This window comes from Anopheles arabiensis, chromosome X (assembly GCF_016920715.1).
Source record: "Anopheles arabiensis isolate DONGOLA chromosome X, AaraD3, whole genome shotgun sequence".
Lineage (NCBI taxonomy): Eukaryota > Metazoa > Arthropoda > Insecta > Diptera > Culicidae > Anopheles > Anopheles arabiensis.
The window spans coordinates 1172-17511 of NC_053519.1; the positions used below are offsets into that span (position 1 = coordinate 1172).

A 16340-nucleotide genomic window follows, 5' to 3' on the forward strand; every position below is an offset into this window, starting at 1 on the left:
AAATAGTTTAAAATAGACTATTTTATGTTTTATCTCTAAATTTGTGAATGTTGGAAAGTTTTTCTGTTCGTTATTTAAAAATGATAATTAATGTTTACGGGGCGGTTCCGTGGTACAGTCGTCAACTCGAATGACACAATAACACGGCCGTAATGGGTTCAAGTCCGTAATAAACTCGTCCCCCCGTAGTAAGGACTGACTATCCAGCTACGTGATGTTGAATAAAGTCTTGAAAGCCTCTATAGGCCGGCATGTCCGCATAGGACGTTTGCGCCAAATCGAAGAATTAGTGTTTGCTCGCATTTTCATATTTTTTATGTTTTATTTTGATTTATCAAAAAAACCAATTCGTTCTTCTCTTGTGAACGGGTTCATTGATTTTCTCACGTGAGCTGAATGAAACGTACGGTTCTGGTTCATTAGGCACACCCAATTGAGCGCACTCGCGAGCCGCACTTTGCCTATCCCTGTCCTAGACACATGTGGGAGAAACGCATGCGAGAATTTCCATTTCGACGTGTCGGAGTCGACATCAGGATTAACATTTCGATTTGATCGTTTATTGCGACAACCAATATCCTTCATAGTCACTAACTGATGTAACTGATGAAGCTCTCCTCTCAATGACCTCAATAAGCTCTGCATCGTCATTTTCATTTACCCGTTTGGTGATTTCCTTCCACTTACTAAACAAGTTCTCAATTGGGTTTAATACGGACGTCTCACGATGCGTAAACTTTGGTGTAAACTGGATTTCAGCCACACAACCCTATAATCTTTTGACAGGAAGTTTACGCTCTCCCATACAAATCAAGCGTTAACTTTTTGAGTTTACGCCTCGTGTGACGTCCGTATAAGAACGGTGAATAAGGTGGATGGTATCGAACTTCATCGTCATCGTCTATCATTTGATGGATTATTCCAATACACTAAAAGCTACGTTATCCATAACGTGGATATTCGTCCGTCGTATGTTGCGCTTAACTTACTCGTGAAATCTCTTATAAATTTCATAAAGGAATCACGATGTACTGCTTGTTGGCACGATATAGACCACATGTAATTTGTCAGCCGAATTAGGCAGATATTTACAAACATCGAGCTGTCATGTCCCATGAGCTCGAATAGGTAGAAAGAATTGCAGCAGATGGCGTCACAGTACAACAACAGATAAGGATAAAAATATGAGACAAATATGTGACCAAGATTAGGGCCAATTAGATAAAAGGTTGGCGACGGTCACTAAAAGGGTCAACCAAGTTCATTGTCAAACAGCTGATCTGGAACAGGGCGCCATCGCGAAACGCGGTTAATCGCAAATTAGAAAACGGATAAGCAACACCAATTTTAAAACTACGCTGCGAACATCATCAAAACGCGAAATCTAGTTTGTGAACTTTTGTCATCTTTTCTTTTTAAAACTCAAATATAGATTGCTACACTCGTCTGCTGTTTCGTACAATTGAATTCCTGATCTATTCAAAGCACATATGATGGAGACATTTCGAGTGCGTATTTGCGATACTACTTTAATTGCTGGCATTTCAACAGCCGATCTACCTCTACTTGTTCTCATGCTCATACAGAAGCCCATCTCGTCAACAAATAGCACATTTTTATCAGAAATATACCCGGTCAACGCAAATTGATGCGTGCGATATATGTCACATTTCGTACGAGATCGAAGTCTTTTGGATCTCGGCCGTCGGTGATGCCCATAGTATGCACGATTCCCCTGCACGATGCGTCTTCGGATTACGCTGCTGATGTCGTTGCCCGAAGAAAAGACTGTCCCAAGATAGCTAAATATAGCTAGTTTTCTCAAAAAAAGAAAGAAAGTTTACGCCATATCCTTGTATTTATCATAAGTAGTAGTAGTAGCAGTAGTATAGGTTATGTAAAATTTATTCATTTATGCAGGCTTTATTTTTGTTGTTATTGGTTTGTAATAGTCAAACGCAGTTTGTGTAATGTGTTAGTGTATAGATATAAATTTATGGATGTGTGTGTGTGTGTGTGTGTGTGTGTGTGTGTGTGTGTGTGTGTGTGTGTGTGTGTGTGTGTGTGTGTGTGTGTGTGTGTGTGTGTGTGTGTGTGTGTGTGTGTGTGTGTGTGTGTGTGTGTGTGTGTGTGTGTGTGTGTGTGTGTGTGTGTGTGTGTGTGTGTGTGTGTGTGTGTGTGTGTGTGTGTGTGTGTGTGTGTGTGTGTGTGTGTGTGTGTGTGTGTGTGTGTGTGTGTGTGTGTGTGTGTGTGTGTGTGTGTGTGTGTGTGTATGTGTGTGTGTTTTACTACAACTTTCTACAGGGGTTTCGACTGCTGGTTCGGTTCTAGTTGTATGTCTAGTCCTTTTCTACTTACGTTGAATTCACGAGCTCCTGCTAATGCATTGTGTCTTGAGTTGGAGATAAAAGCGAAGAAAGAGGGAGAAAGCGAGAGAGAAAGATAACTAGAGACACAGTGAGATAGAGAGGAAACCACACCGAACCACAACGCGCACTAATTGCATCATCTTAAGGACATCCTGCAGAAAACCAAGGACAAGAGTCGGTTGGTGTATTTGAGGAACAAACAAAAGTAAGTAGGGGAAAGGTAGTTAGCGTATTTTTTTGCTGATTTGCTCGATCAGGGCGTCGACCCGTTCGCTTTTGCCCTTGAAGTTCTTTGGATGAGGTCCAATCATCTGCACAAACTGTGGCACATCTGGGGACACCTGTAAAAAAAGAAGCGAGAGAAAGATAAAGAGAGAGAGAGAGAGAGTGAAAGAGAAAGAGAGAGCGCAAGAGAATGAGAGAGAGTGAGATAATGTGGAGCCTAAGACACAACCAGACAGAGACACACAAACACACGCACGCACACACACATGCACTTACCTGCACAAATTTAGCGAGCGCTTTCATCGTGCGGAAGAGATGCTCCTCGGTTGGCGAGCTGTTGAAGAACTGCAGAAGCGCCATCGAGATCTCGACCGCGACGTCATCGAACACGACCGTTTTCACCTCCTTGCAGGCGATGTTATGCACCAGCGCAGTCCCGATATCCTGCAACCGAGGGCAGGTGGCCAGCAGACAGTGGACCGCTACCTTGGTCGTCGCCCGGATGTTGGACGTGGTTAGCCCATTGTAGCTCCACTCGGAGATGTACAGCAGCCACTCTGATGCGTTGTTATTCTCAAACAGGTTGCACATCTGTGGATAAGTGGGTGCATGTGGAAGCGAATTGATTACAATACACAAAATTGCTGTAGCGCCTTTCTCCACGGGCCCTCCGGACTACCTACAAATAATGCGATCGATTGCTGCTCCTCCGGCGGATGCCGATCAATGTCCTGCGCAAAGTTCATCAGCACGTGCTCCTTGCGGTCCTGGTGGAGCAGCAGAATGATGTCCTCCTTCAGCGCGCAATTCGCCAGCGCCCGCAGCAGATGCACACGCACATCGGTCGAGAAACACTGCTGGTCCCGGAAAATGCGGCCGACAAACACCAGGAAGCAGTCGCCGAACGTCCAGGCGCCCTCTCCGAGCAGCAGGTACTGGTGCAGCTGATCGACCGCCTCCTGCTCGTCCTCCGATAGCTTCCCGTCGACAAAGTCGACCAGCCGCTCCAGCTCTAGTTTTGACTGTGTGGCCAAAAGAGAATCCGACATTATTGTGACACGTTTGCCTGTGTGTGTATGTTTTGGAAAGCTGACTTACGTCGACATCGGTAAAGATGATCGGTGGCTCCCGGTTGCGCTTGCGCTCCTCCTCTGCCAAGCGTTCCGCTTCCTCCTCCTCGAGGACTTTCTGTGAGGGTAGCAGCGGGGTGGCAGCTGGAGCCGTACCGTTCGTGCCGGCGTTGCCATTTGTGCTAGCGTGCGCGTCCGCTTCCGTGTCAGACATATTTGTGTGATGGTGCGGGGGTTAGGGAAAGTTAGGGGCTGTAATGACAGATACACAAAAAGTCACACATATTTGGGTATTGGAATTTCAGCAGTTTGATCGCGTTGTGCTGGATTTGATGGATTCGCGTTTATTGAAGGATTTTATTTGAACAAATGAATTATTTTTAACGAGCCAGGATTCCTGTCACAGTGTAAGCTGAAATATGCATAGTTTGTAATGAAATCCAAATGCTAAGGCTCTTTCACCACGTCACTACAAATCACAAACATACGACTCCCACGGAAGTAGGATATATATACACATGTGTCGTCAATAAAAGTTCCACATCTTCATCCCGCTCACTCCCCCCCCCTCACTCACAAGATGGAGTAGGTGTGAATGTGTGTTCATGTGTTTGTGTGTGTGGGAAAGAGAGAGAGAAAGAATGAGATATAGGGGGGAGGGAGGTGTTCCCTACATATGCTTTCTCGCGTCTCAGCTACCGGCATATGCAGGACAGGAAACACGACGGTTGATGACGGTTCGCCTCTCGCACTAGGTGCACGGGGCTGATGTGCGCCTATTTATAGCCTTCCGTTCAAATGCTCTGCCATGCACACAGGGCACGGTGTGTCTCCTGCACACTGGGGCCAAACACCACCATTACTACGAGAAAAAGGCACACCGCAAATGCACCGTGCGCACTTCCGCAATGCTTTTTCGCACGCACACGCACTCACACACGACTTTTTGAAGAAAAAATCTTATCCCATCATCAGAATGTTCTTGGTGGTGCAGGAAGAAGTTGGTGGTAGTCCCCACCCGAACTGTTGATTCATGCGCGCCACTCTGAAACAGTTTACGAAGTTATCTCCCCTCCCTTATCATCTATTTATAGGACCGTGTGCGTGTCGAAAGGGATGGGAGCAGAAATTCACACGACATTTTGATTAGACATTTCCGTCTCGTTCTTTCCTCCCACACACAATTACACACACATACGTGGTTGAAAGGGCCGGTGGATTGAATGTTGATTGCTGCTTGGCTCCAGGATGGATAAAACGCTTACCTGGCTGTTGTGGGGGATCTGTCTGGTAGGATATCTCACAAAAGCTGCTGGTTGTGCAACTCAAAACGAACGCTGGAACGCTGGCACGATCTCTGCAAGAATGGCAAGTCAGCACTGGTGTAGGACTATCCCCGAAAACTCGCCAGGGAGTCACTGCCACACACTTACCCAGAGTACACAAATGAGCAGGGAATAGACGGGAAACTGCGCGACGGAATACTCACAATACCACCGTGTGTGTGTTTAAAATATACGGCGACAACACGATCCAACCAGTGTCGCTACTGTTCTGCTACTGAGCTGCGCCGAGCACGCGCGCGTTGACCGATTTTCCCGTGCAACGTATTTTTCCTCCAAATTTCGCGGGGAGACAAAAAGAGAGACACTCCTGTAGCGCTCTCCCCTAAAATGCCCGAAAATTTAGAATTAAAACCAGTGCTCTCCAACCTTTTTAGGATCGCGTACCACTTGGCTTAGAAAATGCATACATATACCGCGACCCACATCAATCGAGGGTATACTATTTGTCTATTAAATTCAATGTGTTTGATCAAAAATAGGTTTTAATTTGACAATATTATGTTCATGGGGAGAAAATATTAAAAGAGCACTGAGCTCAGTGCTGCAAAATGCCGTAAGCATCACGGGATATTCACCAACGAAAACAATGAACATATCCGTGGTAGCTTGATGCTCATTGCTGATACTAAATGAAAGAGCGTTATGAGTCATAACTTATGACATGCCGAACACGACTTGCGAGCGCTTGAGTCAACCGCGACACTCTAACTCTCTGAAGCTTAATGCCGTCACAAGGATCATCATGACTATTTATGGTGCTGCCAAATGCCTCTATTTCAGTCACCAACACTCATGACTGAAACGAAGCTCAAATCAGCTCTGTGTACGTGAGATGATCAGAGGTAAGACTCAAACAGTTGGAGGACCAATCACATTCTTGATGATATTTTGTTTAGCACCCAACTCTTGATCACTCACTTGGTCACAACATTTTCTGTCGGTGATAATCACGACATTCTTGAAATATATTTGGCGTGTGAATATGAATAGTATCATGCGATTCCCAAGTGAAGACATGCGATTGGAAAAAATGGCACGAGAATCAACTGTAACGCTGTAAACAGGTGTTATACCAATCCAACTCTTAACAAATCCAATTTGTTTCAAACAAATTGGCGATGGAGTTGATGCAGTCAGCCGTTTTATCGTCAAAGTTCATTATTGGTCTTAATTTTATAAATAGATCGAAAATGTGGCCGAAACTCTTGCAATTTTTGCGTTACATAATTGATTGATGACCCCACAGTAGAGCTCTTGATGCTGACTTTATTTTGTTTCAGCCGGAATTTGTAATAACTATGTCAGTGACATTTTGCAGAACTGATAACTGTAAAAAAAGTCATGACATAGTGACTGGCCGAGCGTTGGTCACAAAAAAGTTTTTTTTTATTCAGTAGGGACGCCGTTTATTGCCGTATTGCTTATTGCGTATTGCCGTATTGCCGTCACAAAAAAGTTATGAAGCATGCATATACACTAATCGTTTTGAGTATCACCTCTGATTATCACAATTGAGTACGTGACATGGATTTTGTTTCAGTCAGATATTTTATGACATTAACATTTTGCAGCACTGCTTGAGCTACTTACTGGAGGTAGCTTATAGGATTCGCTGATGACACAGTGCTAACAGTCACCGGAGAGTTTGTCGAAGAGGTAGGCTAATAACCACGGAAATGGTGGGTGCGATATAGCTAATCCGAAAACAGAGTTCATACTGATACACATTCAACAACACATTAAAAAAGTAGAGATTGTTGTAGGGGAAATCTGCATAGAATAGGTCCGGCATTTTAAAAATTTCGAATCATCATTGATGATCGGTTAAAATTTCATGAGCGTATTAGACACGCTTACAACAAGACAGTGAAGATAGTCAACTCGCTCGTTTCTTTCATGCCTAATATAGGGGCCCTTTCCGTTTGAAATTCGTAGGCTGAAATTTCAGCCTGTCAGCTGTTTGGATTGTATAGCAGTTTTCGAGCAGCTATCTAATTGAGTATAATATACAGGTGGGCTTATCCCAAGGTGTATGAATTTAGAAGGCTGATTTTTATCGCTTCTGCTTCTGAATGAAGATTTTAAGAGTGTTTTGAGTATTCGTCAAGCCTCCAGAAAGCTTGTTTGAGCAAAAGTTTTCACCCGTTCTGCCAAAAAGTGATGTTCAAAATTGGTTATGAAAAAAGTTTATGAGACCACCTGGACTGCATACACTTTGATTCCAGATTCCACCACCTGATCTCTTTAATGCACCTTGGGATAAATGTAAACAACACCGTGTTTTTGAGCAGGTACTCGAATCTAATTCTAGCTTTTAGGCTAAAATTTTCTAGACTGAAAATTGCAGGCTAGTTTTTTGTGTGGTTTTGTATGGATTGTTTACATGATTTCAGCCTCCAACTGTCAAACTCCATACAAAAAACTGACTAGAATTGTGAAGGCCCCCATAGATGGTCCAGCTAGCTGCACAAGACGACTCGACGCCTATATAGCTATTTCTGCACTGAGATACGGAGCGCCAGTTTGGGCGCATATCTCAGGGCAAAAGCAATACCAGAGCTCTGTTAGAGTCCACAGACGATTGGCTATACGTGTTACCAGTGCCTACAGGACGATTTCATACTACGCTATCTGTGTGATCGCAAGCATGATGCCTGTATGTCTGACCCTGTCTGAAGACATGGAGAGCTTCCAGAACGTACGGGCACAGGAAATAACCACCCATCAAGCAAGGAGAGCGGTGCAGTAGAGCTTTCTAAGGAGATGGCAGGCTGCCTGGAAAAACTCGACAAAGGGCGTTGGAACCGTCTCTGTAATAAACCGTCATGTGTCTAGACGTTGTCCGCGTCTACACGTGTGGTCCAAAATAGCCGAAGTCATACAAAATCATGAAAAAGTCTGCTCCTTTGCGTTCTGGCGTCCACCCGATGTTTACCGAGCCGAACCGAATACCCAACCAGCAAAAAAAAAAAGAATCTTTTGGAAAACTTTCCTGTGTGCAAAAGTGAGAGAGCATGTCTTTTCTCTCTACATTTTGGACTTCACAACACCGCTCGTGTAGCCTGGCAAGAAATGATGAACGAAAAACGAGTGAAAGGGAAACCGTTATCCATCGAACGACATACACACACATGCATTTGCATGCGGATTCCGCTTGATCGAGTCTATCCATCTCTCTCCATCTGCCATGATTTTTCTGCTATCACGCTCAACCGGGTGTTAGGCATCGTCAGTCTGTCCAGAACATTCGCTGTGGAAGGATGTGCTGGAGCGATGTGTGATTTCTTGTGCCCCGTACTTTGCTCGTTTACGTTTTGTGCCGTGTTCCTTCTTCTTCAATTATGGAATGATTTATCCTTGTAAATTTCTAAGGTAAGTTTTTTGTTCACGTGCGTGCTTCCATGGGTACATTAAACCAACGTTTCTTCTTCTTCTTCTTTGGCTCAACAACCGATGTCGGTCAAGGCCTGCCTGTACCCACTTGTGGGCTTGGCTTTCAGTGACTAATTAATTCCCCCCATAGCAGGATAGTCAGTCCTACGTATGGCGGCGCGGTCTATTTGGGGATTGAACCCATTACGGGCATGTTGTTAAGTCGTACGAGTTGACGACTGTACTACGAGGCCGGCTCGTTGATCGTTTAAACCAACGTTTATCGTCTAAAAAATTACAGGTGCACGCGCATATTAACCGGTGCTACTTGCTGACCTTGCCAACATCCCGCCAAATGATAGACGGAGGGCAAACGGTGTCAAGTTTTAAAATATTAAGGTAAGCGTTTTTATAATCCTATGTGCAAAATATTGTATAGTTTTTTTTTTAATAAAACACATGGATTAAATAATGGTTAATTTTCATCAATATATTTCAACACAGCTCTTTCGTAGAAGAGCGCACTTCGAGAACGTCAAGGATACGGGGATAGGAGTGTTAGTGTGCCAAAACGCATTTGGAAAGAGGAAGTCCAATAAATAGCATGCGAAAGTGTGCATAAATCAAAAATAAAAAGCATCACTATGGGAGGGATGAATACATTTGTATGCGTGGGCAGGACAAGCAATGCAATGCACTTGAATGTGTGCGTGTAGGTCGGTTAAATGCATATCTTGTCATTCTCCGCTGAACATTATTTTTCCACCTCGAACAAAGCGGGGAATCACAAGGAAATGCATTTAATTCATTATTGTAACATGTTTTATAAACTGCACAGGTAGGGAATTTAATTTCCATTGTTCTGATGTACCATAAGCCATGTTCTGATTAATATTTAATTAAATATAGCAGAAAAACTTTCACTTTCAATTTCACTCGAGCTGTAGCCCTTTACTCGTGACATTTTTTTAATACCGTGAATATGCACAACCGCAACAAAACAAAGAAAGGTAAGAGGAAAGAAAATATAACCGAATATCGAGTTCAAAACATCCGTCCAGCAAACAACAAAGCAGGGAAGCATCTTGCACTCGCGAACAACATAGCACTCGTGGTCTCGCTTTTTCCGTCATTTGAAGCACTTCGACCTCATCCCCTCGAACATCCCTCCCTCCTCGGCCGATTATACTCATCCATCCCGGGTGCGCACAAAGTCGGTGAACTAATTTTCCAACGCTAAAAATAACCATAACGGCTAAAACCCACAACAACAAAAACACTTAAATTGGAAAACACCACACCGACGCACCACAATAACCACCGTCAAGTGTATTTAATGACAAGTTCAAATAATAGCTGCAAAGAGTGAGGATGGCAAAATGATATTCGCGCGTTGATAAATCATTGATATTTGATGACAAAAATACATTTAGAGCAACACAATTGCTTGGTTAAGAAATGTTTTATGTCTTTTTATAATTTTCTATGACCTCGCGTGTGGACGCTCGCATTGAGTCACAAATTAGTGAAAACAAAATACATGTTTTGGGTGATCTATGCTTCTCCACCCCCCAGACCTGCTCCAGTATGCTCCAGTCCTGGCTCTCAGCGACTATTTCCTGTTCTCATATATCAAACTAATGCTAATCGCTGAAACTGAGGCCTATTTTGAGGCAAAGAAGACGTACTAGAAAAATGGTATCGAAAAGTTGGAAAATCGCGATAATTGATGTATCGCTCTTGTATGTATGTTATGTACAATAAATAATTTAACCACTAAATTGTGTTTCACTATAATAGGCCAAATAATGCTAGTCCAAATATGGCCCAAATATAATAGCCTACTTGTTATGGCTCCTTTTTCTTCGTTCGTTTTCGCAAGTTCTGTTTATCCTTTGGCCTTTTGTATCTTCACACAAGGCCGCACACACGCCTATACACATAAGTTTTTTGTCTGTTGCAGCAACTGTATTTTTACTACCTCTTTCGTTCCTGTGTTTGATTTTTAGCGTTTGTTATAACTGTACGATATGAGATATTTTTTAACGTTTCTATACAAGGAAAAAGCCTGTCTCGTAGTACAGTCGTCAACTCGTACGACTTTACAACATGCCCGTCATGGTTCAATCCCCAAATGGACCGTGCCGCCATACGTAGGATTGACTATCCTGCTATGGGGGGATCAATAAAGTCACTGAAAGCCAAGCCCACAAGTAGTAGTGGTACAGGCAGGCCTTGACCAACAACGGTTGTTGAGCCAAAAGAAGAAGAAGAAGATACAAGGAAAAAACGCACAAACGGAAAAGGACAGTGTATCCCGCTGTGTTACTATAAACTAACTTTTTCCCTAATAAAATTAAATAAAAAGACAGAATAAAGTTTATGATTTGATGAATAAACGGACAATGGGGTCCTTTCCGTTTGAAGTTCGAAGGCTGAAATTTCAGTCTGTCAGCTGTTTGCATTGTATAGCAGTTTTCGAGCAGCTATCTAAGTGAGTATAGTATACAGGTGGGCTTATCCCAAGATGTATGAATTTAGAAGGCTGATTTTTATCGCTTCTGCTTCTGAATGAAGATTGTAAGAGTGTTTTAGGTATTCGTCAAGACTCCAGAAAGCTCGTTGGAGCAAAATTTTTCACTCGTTCTGTCAAAAAGTGATGTTCAAAATTGGTTATAAAAATACTATGAGACCACCTGGACTACATACACTTTGATTCCAGATTCCACCACCTGATCTCTTTAATGCACCTTGGGATAAATGTAAACAACACCGTGTTTTCGAGCAGGTACTCGAATCTAATTCTAGCTTTGTGGCTAGAATAATCTAGACTGAAAATTGCAGGCTAGTTTTTTGTGTGGTTTTGTATGGATTGTTTACATGATTTCAGCCTCCAACTGTCAAACTTCATACAAAAAACCAAAGTGGGTCTATTATACAGGTGGGCTTATCCCGAACAAATTGACAGCCGTACTGTAGAAAAATGAAAACGAAATGACAGGAGGGGATTCGATCATTTGTTGATGTATGCGTGTGAATTCCAATGGCTATTTTGGATGATGTGTCGTAGTGTGGGTGAAAAACTACGTATCACAATCGAATCCCCTCCTGTCATTCGTTCGTCCAATATCAAGGATAATATATTTAGCCGTACTGTAGAAAAATGAAAACGAAATGACAGGAGGGGATTCGATCATTTGTTGATGTATGCGTGTGAATTCCAATGGCTATTTTGGATGATGTGTCGTAGTGTGGGTAAAAAACTACGTATCACAATCGAATCCCCTCCTGTCATTCGTTCGTCCAATATGGCCTTCCCGCCAAACCTATAAGCCCACCTAGTCCCTATACCCACTTTGCAAAAAACTAACTAGAATCGTGAAGGCATAGATTGGAAGCATAGATAAGCAATACGAACATGGGCATGGAGAGGCGAATGAGGCCAATCGGCTCAATTCTTCTTCTTTGGCTCAACAACCGATGTCGGTCAAGGCCTGCCTGTACCCATTTGTGGGCTTAGGCTTTCAGTGACTAATTGATTCCCCCCCATAGCAGAATAGTCAGTCCTACGTATGGCGGCGCGGTCTATTTGGGGATTGAACCCATGACGGGCATGTTGTTAAGTCGTACGAGTTGACGACTGTACTACGAGACTCGGCTCAATGTCTCTATAAAAAATAGGCGCAATGTAAATCGATACACGGCTGATTGGTAAGAAGACAGATATTGAAAGGTACTTTTTATGTTCTAACACTTGTATTTATTTAGACACTTATACAACGTACATAATAAATAAAACATAAATGAAACAATCACAATAAAACGTATACTGTACGGTGGCCGCGCACCAGCCGCACCGAGCGCCCCTGCCGAGAGCTCTTGCTCGATCGGCTCGCAAACACACTCTGCCTGTATGGCGCTCGGCACACACTAAGCCTTGCGCTGCTTAGTGTGTGCGACAGTGTGCGTGTACACTGTCGTCCTCCTGGACGTTGACCGGTGGCAGCGCAACTGCCACGGCAAGTCCAGGGGTCGGCACGGCTGCCCACAACAGTACTATTTAAGAGAGCGGGGCGCAACGAACTACCCCTCTCCCTTTACAATTCGGACGAGTCGAAAATTGGCGATATGAAAACTTTTGAGAAACATTGCATGGATATTGCGATAAATGTGTGTTTTCGCGATGGGATCAACTCCCCTTTCTACACGCTCGCACACACACAAGTTCAATAATGAGCCGCACGTGTGCGTGCGCTAAAATATTTAAATAAAAACCAATCACATTTAAGCACTATCAGAATATTGTTTGGGGAAGGAGAGGGACAGAAAAGAAAACAAAACAAAAAATCTCACTATTGCACATTTGAAGTTGACTGCCCCCTACCACCTCCGCAGTTTCATTAATCTATTTGCGAACATGTATAGTGTGTATATGTGTGTATAAGTTCAATTTTATTCTCTCTAAGTGTTGTTAAAATATGTTCATAACGCGTCCAATCAATTCTTGTATAGTGGAACCCCACATAACGAGTTTAATCCGTTCCAATGACTCACTGCATAGCGGAAGGCTCTTTTTTATCCAATTTATATGAAAAGTGAAATAATTGGTTCCAGGTCAAGAAAAGTGCGAGTATATAGGGATTATATGCTTCACAACCATACGGAACACCTCTATGTGGCAACAGTAATCCTTTGATCAATTATTAGTATCAAAATTTTCGCCTTCATGAGCGAGTAGATCAAGAATGCATGCAAGAACACACTCATCAATACACCTCACACTTGTGAAACACACGCTTCTTAGGGAGGTATACTACACACTAAAATTCACGTCCTGCCCACTTCCACGGCCGAAGCCGAAGAGAGCCTCAAATATTGTCAAATAAGAAGGAAAGAAATGGAGTAATTAAGCTGAAGACACTACCTGACTTACTCCACCAATCGATAAGCGCATCAAAACTCTCAGTTCCGCTATCTGATCTGAAGAGAATTGGACGTGGAGTGAACGCGCTCACGGCCCGACCCGGCTTTTTTCGATTTTTGTATGACTTCGTGAATTTTAGGCTGGCGGTGGGTGTCACCTCCCATGCACTTTTCAGCCACACTTATACCTGATTCTTTTGGAAATAGCTTGATATTTAACAATTTTAAGTATTAAAATGATCACGATTTCTTATCGGGAACAAAAATGAAATTGCTCGTTATGCGAGATTTTACTCGTTATTCGTAGAGCATTTAGTGCTTTATTGTACATGTTACAAAAGGGCGCACTATAAAGCGCGGTGATTCTTCGGACTCGACGTACGTCTATTAGTGATTGGCGGTCGACCCGAACCTATCGGGTCGGAGCCATCCGTAAGCGACCCGGAGTCGTTCGGGTCGACCCGAAAGGTACAAGTACCCAGCCAACAATTTCCGAAGGCGCCCCGTGTAAAAAAATTTTACTTTAAGCTTTCCTTAAGTTTTTACACTAGCAGCAGCTAAAGTAAAAACTTTCAGCACGGCACAAACCGACGCACACATTCAAATGCTTGGATTGCTGGTCCTGCTCACGCATACATTTGTATTTATCCCTCCCCTTATATTTTCGGATTGCTGGTTGTAGTAGTGACGCTTTTTCTTTTTGCTTTATGCACACTTTCGCATGCTATTTATTGGACCTCCTCTTTCCACATGCGTTTTGGCACACTCACACTCTGTACACGGCTGGATGATTCACCCCCTACAATTGTAGCGGTTCCGTTACCCTTCCTCTCGTTCCTCCTTCTGCCCTTCTCGGTAGGACATCCTCGACTGGTGCTGCGCGTGTTCAGCCGGCGCCTGTCTGGAAATGACGTCACGGACTGGTGCTGCGCATGTTTAGCCGTATCCTAGGCGTCCTTGAAGTGCGCTCTTCTACGAAAGAGCTGTGATGAAATCTGTTGATGAAAATTAACCAATAATTAATCCATGTTTTTTTTATAACAAACTAAACAATATTTTGCACATAGGATTATAGAAACGCTTACCTTAATATTTTAAAACCGGACACCGTTTTCCGTTTTTACCCTTCCTCTCGTTCCTCCTTCTGCCCTTCTCGCTAGGACATCCTCGACTGGTGCTGCGCGTGTTCAGCCGGCGCCTGTCTGGAAATGACGTCACGGACTGGTGCTGCGCATGTTTAGCCGTATCCTAGGCGTCCTTGAAGTGCGCTCTTCTACGAAAGAGCTGTGATGAAATCTGTTGATGAAAATTAACCAATAATTAATCCATGTTTTTTTTTATAACAAACTAAACAATATTTTGCACATAGGATTATAGAAACGCTTACCTTAATATTTTAAAACCGGACACCGTTTTCCTTCCGTCGATCGTTTTGCGGGATGTTGGCAACCGTCGATTAACATGCGCGTGCACCTGTAACTTTTTAGACGACAAGCGTTAGTTTAATGTACACATTCAAGCACACACAAGAAACTTACCTTAGAAATTTACAAGGATAAATCATTCCATAATTGAAGAAGAAGGAACACGGCACAAAACGTAAACGAGCAAAGTACGGGGCACAAGAAATCACACATCGCTCCAACACATCCTTCCACAGTGAAAGTTCTGGACAGACTGAGGATGCCTAACACCCGGTTGAGCGTGATAGCAGAAAAATCATGGGAGATCGAGAGAGATGTGTAGTCTCGGTTCAGCGGAATACGCATGCAGATGCATGCGTGTATGTCACTCGAAGGATATCGGTTTCCCCTTCTCCCGTTTTTCGTTCGTAGGCCACACGATCGGCGTTGTGCCGTCCAAAATCTAGAGAAAGAAGACATGCTCTCTCGCTTCGGCACACAGGAAAGTTTTCCAATAGCTTCGGTTTTGCTGGTTGGGGCTTGGGGGTTGCCCGTTGGTGCAACGAGTTTGGGTCGGGTCGGGCCACGGTAGGTTCAGTTTGACCCGAGGGTGCAGCGAGTTCGTGTCGACCCGACTGATGCGTAGGTGCAAGCAAGCATAAGCGACTCGAACCCGATGGTACAGCGAGTTCGGGTCGGGTCGAGTAAAGGTAGTCGGGTCGACACGAACTCGCTGCACGCTCGGGTCAAACTGAACCTACCGTGGCCCGACCCGACCCGTACTCGTTGCACCAACGGGTCGGAGTCGCTTATGCATAAGCATGCTTTCTCGCACCTACTGATTATTCGGGTCGACCCGAACTCATTGCACTCGCGGGTCGGATTTGATTCCGACTCGGACCAAGCGCACCCGCTGCACCCACGGGTCGGAATCAATTCCGGCTGGCTCGCACCCGAGTCCTGGTCGGGTCGTGAAATGAATCGTATGACCCAACACTAACGTCCATCGCGTTGGAAGTGCGGAAGCAGAAAGAGGATGAAGATCTCAGCTTGACGTCTGACATCGAGTGGGCCAGTGCTGCCAGAAAAGGCGCATTTGCTTCTGGTGTTGCCAATCATACACGTCCTCCAGTTATAGGTTGGATGACAAAATCGTGATGCACACGGTGACATGAGGTACGCTACAATCATATAGTACTCGTTATGAGGAGTTCTATCGTTGTATGATTTTTTCCCTTTAGTTTGCATCGGCCATGTGGGAATATACACACACGCACATACACTATAAAATGCAAGACAATGTGAATCTACTCCTAATACTGTATAAAACCACTGCTCTGCCCTTCTGTCAGCCACGTCAACAGACCTATTATATAAATCATACGACACATGAATCCGTCGGATGCACTAAAATCGAACGGGAGAAAATTTAGTATCGTATTCACCGTTCGAGTCGATGCAGGTTTCGTCTACATTTTTGTTCCTATTTAAGCGTGTTTGACAGTTGGTCGAACCAACCGGAGAAAACAAATTATTACAACACTTCTTTAAAATCAGTTATTTCCATATTTTTGTGGAAAACGGGGTAAATATGAGTGATGAAAGCGTTGACAAACAATCGTTAAACTTATT

General features: G+C 43.7%; 1 protein-coding gene and 2 long non-coding RNA genes across 5 annotated transcripts; 1 reads left to right on the top strand and 2 right to left on the bottom strand.

Annotated features, from left to right (window-relative positions):
* Window positions 1–2510: 2510 nt before the first annotated feature.
* On the bottom strand, window positions 2511–5241 carry LOC120906543. The gene is made up of 6 exons (XM_040318302.1): window positions 5098–5241; window positions 4930–5021; window positions 3693–3916; window positions 3278–3616; window positions 2871–3185; window positions 2511–2710 (listed from the first exon to the last, which is right to left on the bottom strand). Exons 3-6 carry the CDS (start codon window positions 3876–3878, stop codon window positions 2594–2596), a joined length of 957 nt encoding a protein of 318 aa, XP_040174236.1. The 5' UTR covers window positions 3879–3916; window positions 4930–5021; window positions 5098–5241; the 3' UTR covers window positions 2511–2593.
* Window positions 5242–8539: 3298 nt separating this feature from the next.
* On the top strand, window positions 8540–9312 carry LOC120906544. The gene is made up of 2 exons (XR_005740118.1): window positions 8540–8781; window positions 8887–9312. It is a non-coding gene; the product is annotated as an uncharacterized LOC120906544 (long non-coding RNA).
* A 3102-nt stretch (window positions 9313–12414) lies between these two features.
* LOC120906778 lies at window positions 12415–15312 on the bottom strand. 3 transcript variants are annotated; one of them, XR_005740164.1, is made up of 4 exons: window positions 14844–15312; window positions 14693–14778; window positions 14391–14601; window positions 12415–14300 (listed from the first exon to the last, which is right to left on the bottom strand). It is a non-coding gene; the product is annotated as an uncharacterized LOC120906778 (long non-coding RNA). The 3 variants fall into 3 exon arrangements; XR_005740163.1 differs by having other exon boundaries at window positions 14693–14784; XR_005740162.1 differs by having other exon boundaries at window positions 14693–15309.
* Window positions 15313–16340: the final 1028 nt, after the last annotated feature.